The 15000-nt window shown below is 41.6% G+C and overlaps 1 protein-coding gene across 2 annotated transcripts in view; it reads left to right on the forward strand.

The window, feature by feature from the left end:
- The window catches only part of LOC133544350 (activin receptor type-2A-like), a 101475-nt gene that overhangs the window by 78517 nt on the left and 7958 nt on the right, over positions 1–15000 (forward strand). For both annotated transcript variants that reach the window (XM_061889567.1, XM_061889568.1), the window contains 3 exons: positions 1857–2000; positions 5058–5201; positions 12968–13113. In XM_061889567.1, coding sequence (XP_061745551.1) covers positions 1857–2000; positions 5058–5201; positions 12968–13113 — 434 coding nt within the window. The remainder of the gene's footprint in view (positions 1–1856; positions 2001–5057; positions 5202–12967; positions 13114–15000) is intronic.

The following is a 15000-nucleotide window of genomic DNA, read 5'->3' on the forward strand; positions in this document are numbered from 1 at the left end:
AGGAAGGAACTTATTCTCAAAGTTGTCTTGTATTTGTGTCTATACAGTAATGTCAATCAATCAATATAAATATCATTTATTTAACTAGGAAAAAACTGTGAGATCGAAATCTATTTTCCAAGAGTGACCTGGCAAATGAAGTCTCTACACATAAAGAGAAACCAAACAAGGGGGAACCAGACCAAGAAGTGATGTGTATATATAAAACTCAACCATTGAGAATGTTTAACTTTTTGGCACCGATTGGTACTATCTTGCAGCAGAACAAACTCAGGATGGGCGACTCTAAAAAACATACACTTAAAGTTTAATATAATGCGGGCAAATACAACACAATTTTTTATGTAACGCTATCGTGCCATGGACCCTGAATTTTTGCCAGATTACATTGTGTTGTGGTGGCCGGTATACTGGGGTGTATACTCTGCTCCAACTGGCGGAGACATCTCTCGAGTATAGATAACCGCTCCATGAGAAGGGTGCAAGAAGAACACAAAGTCATACTCAAGCTTTTCCTTCATCTTTTTTCCTTTACCGAGTCGAGTTATTGCTGTCTTCGGACTGGGGCTAGCTAACTGAAAGTGAAGCAGTCAAATATAGGGAGCAATTGTTTTGAGAAAGACTACAGAATGTGTTGAGAAGGGCAAACAAATAAGCAAAGTAGAAAGATGGCACTTAGTTTTGACGACGAACAGGCAAGAAGAAGCAAAGTCAACCTAACAGCAGCCTGAACGAGCAAAAAACATAAGAATTTCTATATAACGTGATCTGTATTTTTTGGAACCTAACGAACGCGTGACATCAAACTTTGAGTGTATTGGAGTTTGTGTACAAATAAAGCAGTGCATAAACATAACCCATACACTATTCCCTTGCAAGAACCTCAAAATGTCAGGACCTTGGTAAGCCTACCAAATGACAAATTTGCAGAGTGAATTCTCAAATCTGAAGACTGATATTTGTCAGGTTAAAACACTGATGACATCTATTAAACAGACAAGAAGCAGGGAATCATGCAGAGACAGAGTTCAATTTAGCTCATGAGGAGAACGCATGGAGCTGCACGCTTAGTCCCAGTCTCGCCCTATGCTCTAAGGTACAGCAACCGCGTCCCTCTATTTATTCAGGAGTAGCCCAGTCAACGTCACTGAGGCAGCCTCTAAATGGAGTGGTCACACAATACGTGACAGAATGTGCTGGGGGGCCTTGTGATTTCGCCTTGTCTCTGCTTCGTCTGCGTGCTGTCGTCTTATCTGCGTAGAGGTCCTTGAAGTCCTTGGCTGTTAGCGGGCTAAAACCAAGATAACATCTGCGGCTGAGGCCACCCCTCAGACCAGAAGTTTTGTCCTTGCACAGATAGAAAAAGTACAGCTTAATAACTATAGCAACAGCCTTTAAGCATATTAAAGTTGTGTGATAGTTTACACATAATTATTCTAACAATATTGTGGAGGATGCAGACTTAACGAAAATTCTGCAAGTTGCAATGTTTTTAGTATGAAAAGTGAAAATGAGTTAATCCCGCCCTCATAGAGCTAAGGTCGTGTCTCGTCATGCATTGATGTTTTGTGTGACAGCATTCAAGAAGGCAGGTCAAACTTAAAAGTACAACTTAAGAGGCTGAAAATCTGAATTGGTAGACTATCATGGCCATTCTTCCTTACCGCCTAGTATGAAACAACATGGTATATAGAGACTCCAGTATAACACCTAAAGCTTGTTAGCAGTTTTAGGTAATATCCTTTTTTTACAGATTGAACTGTCGTGGGTCTAATTTAAAACTGGTTGAATGAGCCGGGATCTGGTCCCTTTCACTGTACGCCACTACAATTTTAATGCTTCACCCTGTCTCGCAGGATCCCGGCCCTTTGCCCCCGTCTCCTATCCTGGGACAAAAGCCTCTGCAGCTGATCGAGATGAAGGCTCGGGGTCGCTTCGGCTGCGTGTGGAAGGCCCAGCTGCTGAGCGAATACGTGGCTGTAAAGATCTTCCCAATCCAGGTGTTCATGTGCTTCTGTCTTGAGTAGATGGGCTTGAGTCAAAATCTGAGAAAGAACGTGGTGGCTTTGACGGAATTAGACATCCGTGGTACCTTGGTTTTTGTATGCTCCACTTTTTATATGGTTTTCAACAGCAATTTTCAGCTTGGGTTTATACTCTCAGTTATTGTATGGCCACACATTGCAAGTAACAAACTAGCTGTATTATTCAGCAAAATCGAGTTCCCAAACAGAATATGACCGCAAAATAACCCACCATAAGGACATAGCTGTCGTGATCTGTTAGGGATGGACCCCCAGGACGCAGAGACAGAGGTGACATGCAAGAAAAAGTGTCTTTACTCATTGTCACGCAAAGTAAACCTACAAAGTACAGAAATAACGACCAGGAGGTGGGAACAAAGGCAAGAGAAGTTGTAACGGAATGCATCTAACATACAGTTTGCACTCCAACAGTAATCCGACAAAAGTAAATGGAGTGCAGCAAGTGCCAGCAGCACAACAAAGTTGACACTATTGAATTTAAGAAAGAACTCATAGCAAAGTACAATGTTCGCAACTCCCTAGCTCTCCCCTCCCCCATATCCCTTTCCAGTCATCACAGTCTTTGCCAACAGGTCTTCAATGAAAGTACCGTATTTTCTTAAAATCATGTTTTTTTCTCAAAATTCGACAATGCACCTTATGACCCGGTGCGCCTATTGTACGGAATAGTTTTGGTTGTGCTTAACGACCTCAAAGCTATTTTATTTGGAACATGGTGTAATGATAAGTGTGGTCAGTAGAAGGCAGTCAAACATAAGAGATACGTGTAGACTGCAATAGGATGACAGTCAAACTTAAGAGATATGTGTAGACTGTACTATGAAGGCATTATGACTCAAGTAAACAACACCAACATTTGATATGTTCCTTTGAAAATATAGAACATTACAAAGGGGGCTTAAAAATCAATCAAAATGTGTTAGTACGTATCTTTGAAGCCGCACTGCTTGATGGATTGTACTGTGCTTCAACATATGAGTATTATTATGGTACAAGGTAAGACATATTATCTGACATTTTATTTCGCAATATTATACAAAAGCAACTTTGCTTGCCTTCTGGTACCTGCTGATCTCTATTTGGGATCTGCATAAGTCCTTAAAATTTGCGCGCTTTCGCCTTTGTCGTCCATGTCTTCCTCTTTTTCTCTGTCATCTTGTTATGGGACATTCATCCTCCGCTGTGGCCATTTCTAATATTAAATAGTGTAAAGTTGTTACTTATTTATGTCAGTAAACTAACCATGACAGCGCTAAAACATACCGGTGTAGTGAGTGTAATTATTCACCCAAGGAACTTTAGTTATTAGAGTTTCAGTTGGAGGTTTTTTCACGGGACACATTTCCGGCGGATGAGGAGATGCTGCTCCGTTATTGATTGAAGTAAAGTCTGAGTGTCATTAAAACAGTTAGCGCCATCTTTTGACACTTCATCCACTCCCGTCCTTGCACGCTACACCGCTACAACAAATTAGACGGGGAGAAGACACTGTCGAACGTGAGCCACGTAAATAAGACCACCCACAAAACGGCGCATCTTGAAACGACCTTTAGAAAGCGGCTTGAAGATGGTGTGTAAAACATCATCTAAGCAACATTTTGAGCAATGAACCGCCATTACATCTTATGTAGACCACAAGGAAGTCTTTCACATTTAGAAAAAAATACATGTAATAAGACTCCTTTAATACGCTCTATAATCCGGTGCGCCTTGTATATGAAAAAATATTGAAAATAGACCATTCATCTGCAGTACGCCTTATCATCCGGTGCGCACTATGGTCCGGAAAATACGGTAAAAGTATTAAATGTTTTTTTTTAAATTAATTTTCATTCCTCCTTTATACTAACATTGTTATCTGCATGTGAAACTACCGCATTTCCTTGAATTGCCGCCGGGTATATAGTATGCACCTGCCTAGAATTACTGCCGGGTCAAACTCGTTTGGCAAAATAATTAGCGCATGCTTAGCATTACGGCCGGGTCAAACTTGTTGCGCAAAATATTATTTTTATTAGCGCATGTCAATAATTTTTGCCGGGTCAAACTCGTCACGTCACGAGTGACACTTCACCTGTCATCATTTTCAAAATGGATGAGGCTGATTTCAATCATTTGAAATCGTATAAAGGGAAGAAGATTAAGAGCTATTCAGTAGGATTTAATGTCCAAGCTATTGAATATGCTAAAAAGAACAGTAAGCAGCTATGTTTTGTTAATATACCGTAGCTGCGTGTGTCAAATATGAGTCATTAAATGACTCCCGCCTCCTGGTGGTAGAGGGCGCTAGTGATCCTTCTTGCGACAACTCGGCTGCAGAAGAAGTGACAACAAGCAGCTAGCTTGAGCAGCGATCGTTTATTTTTTCCTCTCGCTTGCACTTTTAACATGGAGGATTACATATCTAAAATAAACAGTTTTCTAAACTGGACTTTCAATCGAAGCAGGAGGTAATAAAGGAAGATTTCCATCGAGCCAGAGAGACTTTTAAAACTGAAGAAAGATAAGGAAGACTTGTATAAATAAGTTATCGATGCTTTTGATCAGAAGGAGCTGCGCATGGACTTCATTTATAAGTAAAGGTAAGACCATAATAAAGTTTTTTTTTTTATTAAATGTGCTTTTCATAATGGTATCCTTACATCACACTCCATTTTATAAGCGCAGGCTTAAATTTACCGCATGCCTTTGGTAAACGCCAGAGTGAGAAGAGGTTTTAAATTAATTAGCGCTCTGCGGCAATTCAAGGAAATACGGCACTTCTGTAAAATGGGTTGTGTTAGTATTTTGGGTGAATTGGATTCACATTATTTCTTATGATAAAAATCGCTTCAATTTCATGCAATTCTGTATTCGCCCGACCTTTTAAACCGATTACTACCAAAAACCAGGTACCACTGTACTCTGTTCCACCGCCAGGTTGTATTGATCGTTTACTGACAAGGTTCTGCTGTACCCATTTAAATGTTATGGCCTGATAACAAGAATAACAGCCTTATCTGCCTCGTGTAGGACAAGCTGTCTTGGCAGAATGAGTACGAGATTTACAGCGTGAGCGGCATGAAGCACGAAAACATCCTCCACTTTATCGGCGTGGAGAAGAGGAACAACAACCTCGACCTGGAGCTGTGGCTCATCACCACCTACCATGACAAGGTAGGCTGCCTGAAAAGCTTCACCTTGTCTCTTTTGAGTTTTCCCCAAATGCAGTTGTTGTCTCGACGTGTGGCGGAACGTGTTGAATGTTAATAGAAAAGTGTGAACTGAATGCTGGGGAAGAGAGGGAGAAAAGCTACATATTTGTATTTTCAACCAACAATTCAGATGTACTTTCAAGAATTCAGGAGAAAATGTTCTATCTGTAGACATCTGTGTAGCTGAATGTTTTGTTACCACGTTACCGCCGCCTCTTTAAACACAAGTTTTTTATTTCACGTCTCATATCCTCTGCTAACAAGCTTGTTTGTGGTCCTTGTAAACAGAGATGTAGTGGGTTTAGTCGCCCAACACGCTTATTCCATGCACATCTGCAACGCTCCAGAGAGCTGGAGAAGCACGTTTTAATTGATTAGTACCTTAAGTGCTCTTCCTTAATCATGCCTTACTATTTTAAGCTTGTTTCTTTAAAAAAAAACAAGAAAATTCAACTCCATAAGCTCCCCTTACCAACTTATCCACACTCTTTTTTTTTTCCCACATATGGGACTTTTTAAGTGCCTCTGTGTTTTCTAGGTCCCAGTGATGATCAAGGGTACATTTGTTAATACACTTCACCTGCTTTTGTGTCCCAGCCAAAGTACAGATATCAATATTATTTCTCAATACCAGTATTCATCCGTACTTTTATCAGTACCCCTGAGAGAGCATGAGCAGGTTGAGGTCTGAGAGGATGTTCTCCCGAAATGTGTTTGTCATTCTTGTTTGGTGTGGGTTCACAGTGTGGCGCATATTTGTAAAATTGTTAAAGTTGTTTATACGGCCACCTTCATGGTGACCTGAATGGCAGTTGACCAAGTATGCCTTGCATTCACTTCTGTGTGTGAAAAGCCGTAGATATTATGTGATTGGGCCGGCACGCAAAGGCAGTGCCTTTTAAGGTTTATTGGCGCTCTGTACTTCTCCCTACGTCCATGTACCACTCTGTACAGCCCATCCATCCATCCATATTCTTCCGCTTACCCGAGGTCGGGTCGCGGGGGCAACAGCCTAAGCAGGGAAGCCCAGACTTCCCTCTCCCCAGCCACTTCGTCCAGCTCTTCCCGGGGGATCCCGAGGCGTTCCCAGGCCAGCCGGGAGACATAGTCTTCCCAACGTGTCCTGGGTCTTCCCCGTGGGAGCAGCGGCTTTACTTTGAGTTCCTCCCGGATGGCAGAGCTTCTCACCCTATCTCTAAGGGAGAGCCCCGCCACACGGCGGAGGAAACTCATTTTGGCCGCTTGTACCCGTGATCTCATCCTTTCGGTCATAACCCAAAACTCATGACCATAGGTGAGGATGGGAACGTAGATCGACCGGTAAATTAAGAGCTTTGCCTTCCGGCTCAGCTTCTTCTTCACCACAACGGATCGGTACAACGTCCGTATTCCTGAAGACGCCGCACCGATCCGCCTGTCGATCTCACGATCCACTCTTCCCCCACTCGTGAACAAGACTCCTAGGTACTTGAACTCCTCCACTTGGGGCAGGGTCTCCCCCCCAACCCGGATATGGCACTCCAACCTTGTAGAGGAAAGAACCATGGACTCGGACTTGGAGATGCTGATTCTCATTCCGGTCGCTTCACGCTCTGCTAGGGACCGATCCAGTGAGACCTGAAGATCCTGGCCAAATGAAGCCATCAGGACCACATCATCTGCAAAAAGCAGAGACCTAATCCCGTGGCCACCAAACCGGAACCCCTCAACGCCTTGACTGCCCCTAGAAATTCTGTCCATAAAAGTTATGAACCGAATGGGTGACAAAGGGCAGCCTTGGCGGAGTCCAACCCTTACTGCCGGCAATGCGGACCAAGTTCTGACACTGATCGTACAGCGGCGTTTGAAAAAGTTTTGAAATGTTGTCTGGGTGGAAATCGGGGGAAATCCAGGAGAATGGTTGCCTCGGGAGATTTTCGGGAGGGACACTGAAATTCGGGAGTCTCCCGGGAAAATGGGGAGGGTTGGCAAGTATGACTGAGAGCCACAACTGGTCTGTACTTCTCCCTACGTCCGTGCAGCACTCCGTACAGCCGCGTTTTAAAATGTCATTGATACCGATATTTTCCGATATTACATTTTAAAGCATTTATTGGCCGATAATATCTGCAGTCCGATATTATCGGACATCTCTAGTTAAGTGCATTGTAAATCATCCCCTATAATTGTTTTCTCAGCAGGGGTTCTTTAAAGGATTCATAACTCAGATCGACACAGCTCTTCCTTTTTCTGCAATTTGAAGGAAAATAACTGAACAGTTTATTGGCCTTCAGTCGGCGTAGCACAGCTGGGCCGTGATTGCTCACGACTCCTGACGGATGATTTATGCCTCGGCAGGCCTGTGTGCGAGGATCGGATGCAGCAAGTAGCCACTCGCCTTCAAAGCCTCACGCACCTGCAAAACTGCCTTGTTCTTGCTTCTTTCTTGGGCACGTGGCAAAAAGTCAGCTGGTTCTCTTCTGGGAATGTCAATAAAGTCAAAAAAAAAAAGATGCTCTGTGAGGGACTTTTCTTGAACCTAAATCTGCTTCATGTCACAGTTAGGTCTATGCTTAGAAAGCGCTCACATTCGGTCATTGGGACTCGTCCTCTTCCTGGTCAGAATGTAAGCACACGCATGCAAGAAAAGGAGGACGCCAAGGTCTTGGAGTGATTTATGGTCTCGCTCACCTGGTTAACAGCAGCACGGCGGCTATTGCATCTGTTTTTTTTATTGTTGGCGAAGATCACCTCTGTGGGTCGACACGTGCTGTAGGCATACATATTTCAATCAATCAATCAATCAATGTTTACTTATATAGCCCTAAATCACTAGTGTCTCAAAGGGCTGCACAAACCACTACCACATCCTCGGTAGGCCCACATAAGGGCAAGGAAAACTCACACCCAGTGGGACGTCGGTGACAATGATGACTATGAGAACCTTGGAGAGGAGGAAAGCAATGGATGTCGAGCGGGTCTAACATGACACTGTGAAAGTTCAATCCATAATGGATCCAACACAGTCGCGATAGTCCAGTCCAAAGCGGATCCAACACAGTCTCGATAGTCCAGTCCAAAGCGGATCCAACACTGCAGCGAGAGTCCCGTTCACAGCGGAGCCAGCAGGAAAACATCCCAAGCGGAGGCGGATCAGCAGCGCAGAGATGTCCCCAGCCGATACACAGGCAAGCAGTACATGGCCACCGGATCGGACCGGACCCCCTCCACAAGGGAGAGTGGGACATAAGAGAAAAAGAAAAGAAACGGCAGATCAACTGGTCTTAAAAGGGAGTCTATTTAAAGGCTAGAGTATACAAATGAGTTTTAAGGTGAGACTTAAATGCTTCTACTGAGGTGGCATCTCGAACTGTTACCGGGAGGGCATTCCAGAGTACTGGAGCCCCAATAGAAAACGCTCTGTAGCCCGCAGACTTTTTTTGGGCTTTAGGAATCACTAATAAGCCGGAGTCCTTTGAACGCAGATTTCTTGCCGGGACATATGGTACAATACAATCGGCAACATAGGATGGAGCTAGACCATGTAGTATTTTATACGTAAGTAGTAAAACCTTAAAGTCACATCTTACTTTACTTAATTTACTAGACATGTCCGATAATATGGGACTGCCGATACTATCGGCCGATAAATGCTTGAAAATGTAATATCGGAAATTATCGGTATCGGTTTTAGAATCTATGACTTTTTAAAACGCCGCTGCACGGCGTGGTACACGGACGTAGGGAGAAGTACAGAGCGCCAATAAACCTTAAAGGCGCTTTCTTTGCATGCCGGCCCAGTCACATAATATCTACGGCTTTTCACACCCACAAGTGAATGCAATGCATACTTGGTCAACAGCCATCCAGGTCACACTGAAGGTGGCCGTATAAAAAACTTTAACACTGGTACAAATATGCGCCACGCTGTGAACCCACACCAAACAAGAATGACAAACACATTTCGGGAGAACAGCCATACTGTAACACAACATAAACACAAAAGAACAAATACCCAAAATAACATAAACACAAAAGAACAAATACCCAGAATCCCATGCATCCCTAACTCTTCCGGGCTACATTATACACCCCCGCTAGCACGAAACCCCGCCCCCCCAACCCCGCCCACCTCAACCGACGCACGGAGGAGAGGGATTTGGTGCTAGCGGGGGTGTATAATGTAGCCCGGAAGAGTTAGGGATGAATGGGATTCTGGGTATTTGTTCTGTTCTTTTTTATGTTGTGTTACAGTGAGGATGTTCTCCAGAAATGTGTCCGTCATTCTTGTTTGGTGTGGGTTCACGTTGTGAACGTGTTAAAGTTGTTTATATCACAACCCTCAGTGTAACCTGTATGGCTGTTGAACAACTATGCGTTGCAGTCGTCTAAGTGTGTCTATGGGAGCATCATACGACTCGTGGCTGGGCTCCGCTAGATATTTGTACATGTTGTAGACGGCGGTAAAGACAGCGCCTTCATTGCACGCCCGTAATAATGTCGAAGGGCGAAAATCAGCAGACATTCGCGAGAATTGTTGCTCTTAAATTCGGGAGTCACTCGGAAACTTTGGGAGGGTTGGCAAGTGTGATGCTGTCAAACGGCATTGATTTAAAACTCGCGGGCCGCACTAACATTAAATTTTCATATTAAGGTGCGAGTCTGAGACCCCTGGTTAATACATACTACAAAACGAAAAATAAAAACTCTGTATGCAGTATTATTTAATTTTACATTTCAAAAGAGTTTTGTGGCTCCCATTGTTTTCTTTATTTTTTGAAATGGGTCGAAATGGCTCTTTGGGTGGTAAAGGTTGCCAACCCCCGTCTTAGACAGAGTGATGGTTCTATACTCGGAGGAATACGACACAGAGGTGTTGTACTACGTATTTACTTATCAGATTAAGACGCCACAACGGCCACCAAAATTTTTAAATAACAATAATAGATTAAATATGTTAGACACTTTTCCTTTAAATAAATCTTAAAGTTCTACAGTTCAGACCAATGTTTAAAACAATAAAAGCTCAGCCATTAAAATGAAGACAATACTAAGACTAAAACATTTTTAGTGTAGCATAAGAAACACAAAACGTGCAAATATAATTATTACTAACAGTTTTAGTCAGATGTTATTGTTGCAAGATGTTGGTAATAAGTGGCTTATTTTACATTTGTATCGTCATGGTCCTTGGACAATGGGGTGATAATCTAATGTTGGTAAATCCCTCACTTTCTTTTTTTTTTTTCCCCGGACGACTTGTTGGTAGCCAACGTTAGCATAGTCAGCGTGAAGACTACCAATATGGCAAGGGATGGAACATGCTGCAACATCACATCAGCGTACATAACTGTGCTGCAGAAGCTAATATTTTAAGGTTAAATATTTTTTTCGCTATATCTTTATTATTTTAAAAAAAACAGCAGAAACAGCTGTTTGGTTTGTAGTAAACAACATCTGTGAAAACAGCAGAGAATTTAGTTTAAAAGAAGGCACTTCATTTATTGCACAGAGCAGCTTTTTGTCTTGGTAAATTACTTGGATTGTTTTGGGTAGTATTTGTTCACTTTAATAATGCATGGTGACTAATATACCTTGTCAAGTGTGGGGAAGAAGAATCGTAATTGAGTCCAGTTGTGCGTGCCTAGGATGGCCAACCCCGATGATTGGGACTTCTATATTAAAGGAACCAACTAATAAATAAATAAATAAATGGGTTGTACTTGTATAGCGCTTTTCTACCTTCAAGGTACTCAAAGCGCTTTGACACTACTTCCACATTTACCCATTCACACACACATTCACACACTGATGGAGGGAGCTGCCATGCAAGGCGTCAACCAGCACCCATCAGGAGCAAGGGTGAAGTGTCTTGCTCAGGACACAACGAGGTTGGTACTAGGTGGGAATTGAACCAGGGACGCTCGGGTTGCGCACGGCCACTCTCCCCACTGCGCCACGCCGAAAAAAGAAGATCGGACATGCGTCGCAATTTTGTCATTTTCTCTCAAAAAGCCCTCACTGTAACCCAGAGAACTGCACGGCCCAGAGGCCAGAATTTGAAGAACGGCAATAATAAAATGTGATTTACAGCACGAAATATGAAATACCGACATATCCATCACACCCACAGAACTGTGAGTCCCAAAATAGCCCCGAATATTATAAATGATAAATAGAATGTTATATTTCGTGTGAGTTGACGGAGTAAACACGTAGGCTGCTGGTTAAACATGTTTTGTATTAATCAAGTGCACCTGTGAATGAGGCACACTTGGAAGATAAATTCTGGTAAAAAAAAAAAAAAAGAATATCTGGAATTGTCTGTGCATGTGATGGAAGAATGCACTGCACGTGTGATGGAGGAATGCACAGTGCAGGGTTGAAATTTGTGTTGAATTCAATGTTTATTCCCGTTAATTCCTATCGAAAGTTTCCAACTTTGAATATTCCCGGAATTTTGCAACCCTAGTACCTGTACCAAAATGTATTTCGGTACTTTTTGATACTTTTCTAAATAAAGAGGACCACAAAGATTGCATTATTGGCTTTACTTTACCAAAACAATCCTACGGTACATTAAACACATGTTTATTATTGCAATTTAGTCTTTAAATAAAATAGTGAAAATACAAAACAACTTGTCTTTTAGTATTAAGTAAACAAACAAAGACTCCTAATTAAGCTGCTGACGTATGCAGTAACATATTGTGTGAGTACCTTGAAGGTAGAAAAGTGCTATACAAGTATAACCCATTTAATGTGGTTTTAGAATTGTGTTGACATTTGCTTTTCTTCCTGCCTTGTTATCTGAGGGGATTATCCTCAGGGGAAGGTTACATTTAAAATAAAATATAATCATCATTTAATGTCATTGGCACTTTGTCGCTGTTACCCTTCGTCAAAATTGTACTTCCACTTCTTGGTTCTGTGCTGTTCTGTTGATTTTTGTTTGTTTGTTTCCTGACCGCCTGTCCTTTAGCAATCACTGTGTTGTGAAGTGCTTCTAACTAGGCAGAGTTACGTCGCCATCTGCTGGACAGACTTGCAACTACACTCCTTTCTGTTCATTATCTTGTTTATGTCAGCCAAATCTTGAAGGAAAAGTATCTAGCTCATTATTATGTGTCATGTCACCACAAATAAAATTCTCTAACGTTAACAACATTAACATTATTGACAATCCAATCCACTTTATTTATATAGCACATTTGCCATGAATTGATTAACGTGGACCCCGACTTAAACAAGTTGAAAACTTATTCGGGTGTCAGCATTTAGTGGTCAATTGTACGGAATATGTACTGTACTGTGCAATCTACTAATAAAAGTTTCAATCAATCAATCAATCAATCAAAACAACAAAAATGTTGTTTCCCGACAGTGAAACGCGGGCTGTGTTTGTGTTGCTAAAGGCGGCCGCAATACACAGCTTCTCATCTACAGCTTTCTTCTTTGACGTCTCCATTATTCATTGAACAAATTGCAAAGATTCAGCAACACAGATGTCCAGTATACATGGTCGGCAGTAGTGGGTTTCAGTAGGCCTTTAAGAAGGAGTGTCAGGGGGCCGTGGCCTTTTGAAATCACCATATAAATTTGGCAGTCATCTGCATAAAAGTGATAAGACACTCCATGCCTCCTAAAAATCTGTCCAAGAGGGAGGAGAACATGCAACAATGCAAATGTCAGCCTGTTTTGTCACATCAAAGTTGTGAGTTGATGTGATTGTGATTGTGACTGTGACAGGGCTCGCTGACAGACTATCTGAAGGCCAACGTGGTGTCCTGGAACGAGCTTTGCCACATCGCTCAGTCGGCGGCCCGCGGCCTGTCCCACCTGCACGAAGACATACCGGGACACAAAGACGGACACAAGCCCTCCATCGCTCACAGGTGCTCCAGCAAAACTTCTTCAATTATCAAAACTCGAGTTGTTGAATAGGTTCATTCAGCCTACTGATGTGTATTTATAAATGGTTGATTTATATCGCCTAGTAAGATCAAGTTTTGTACCTGACAAGTTTCTGCTACCTGGCTTCTGCAGCCTCCATCAGAGGTGTCACGTGATGTTAGCGTGACGTCGTCTGTGACGTGTTGTATGCAAGACTGTGTCCCAGGTAGCTGGGCGATATGACTTTTTTTTTAATATCTCGATATTTTTAGGCCATGTTACAATACACCATATATATCTCCATATGTTGCCTTAGCCTTGAATGAACACTTGATGCATATAATCACAGCAGTATGATGATTCTATGTGTCTACATTCAAACATTCTTCTTCATACTGCATTAATATATGCTACTTTTAAACTTTCATGCAGAGAGGGAAATCACAACTGAGTCAATTGACCAAAAGTGTATTTATTAAACAGTTATTAGGCAGTGGCACAAACATTCATGTCATTTCCAAAATGGAAAGTGCAAGATTCTCAGACATTTTAAAACAAGCTATTAGTGCACTTTTCTGCATGATGTCACTAAAATGACATATCAAAACAACACTAAATCAAAGTGCACTTTATGTTCAGAACACCACTACAATAGTTAAAAACACATAAAGTGAACTTTTGTGCATGATGTCACTAAGATGACATATCAAAACAACACTAAATGAAAGTGCACTTTTTGTACAGAACGCTACTACAATAGTTGAAAACAAATAAAGTGCACTTTTGTGCATGATGTCACACAAGATATTTCAATAAGTGTCAAATAAAAATGAGCTGCATAATAGGAAATCAAATAGTGTATGTCCTTCGCTATGTGGTAGTTTCCTGCGGACGCTATCTTCTTTTGTTGTTGACTATTTTTTTCATACGGTGTTGATCTGGAAATGTTTGCCTCGGCATTTTGATGGTGTGGCACCAGCTAGTGATGTTGACATGCGGAGTAAGCACTCCTCATTCTCTAGCACAGTGGTTCCCAACCTTTTTTCAGTGATGTACCCGCTGTGAACATTTTTTTAATTCAAGTACCCCGTAATCAGAGCAAAGCATTTTTGGTTGAAAAAAAGAGATAAAGAAGTAAAATACAGCACTATGTCATCAGTTTCTGATTTATTATATTGTATAACAGTGCAAAATATTGCTCATTTGTAGTGGTCTTTCTTGAACTATTCGGAAAAAAAGATATGAAAATAAGTAAAAACTTGTTAAAATAAACAAGTGATTCAATTATAAATAAAGATTTCTACACATAGAAGTAATCATCAACTTAAAGTTCCCTCTTTGGGGATTGTAATAGAGATCCATCTGGATGCATGAACTTCATTCTAAACATTTCTTCACAAAAAAAGACATCTTTAACATCAATATTTATGGAACATGTCCACAAAAAATCTAACTGTCAACACTGAATATTGCATTTTTGTATTTCTTTTCACAGTTTATGAACTTACATTAATATTTTGTTGAAGTATTATTCAATAAATATATTTATAAAGGATTTTTGAATTGTTGCTATTTTTAGAATATTTTTTAAAAATCTCACATACCCCTTGGCATACCTTCAAGTACCCCCAGGGGTACGAGTACCCCCATTTGAGAACCACTGCTCTAGCAGGTGACTTTTCAAATGATGCTACATATTAGCAGTAATGCTACTTTTTGTAGCAACGCTTTTGCCCCACACTTGACAAAATACGGTTGTCTGTTCAACATCTTCCCTCTTGAAGCCAAACCACCGCCAGACAATGGTCGCCCTGCTTTTTTTCTTGGGAATTGATTCTTCCTTCATTTGTTACCAGATTCGCAACTTCTTTCTCTCGTATTACCACTCG

The sequence above is a fragment of the Nerophis ophidion genome, linkage group LG27, assembly GCF_033978795.1.
Source record: "Nerophis ophidion isolate RoL-2023_Sa linkage group LG27, RoL_Noph_v1.0, whole genome shotgun sequence".
NCBI classification, from domain to species: domain Eukaryota; kingdom Metazoa; phylum Chordata; class Actinopteri; order Syngnathiformes; family Syngnathidae; genus Nerophis; species Nerophis ophidion.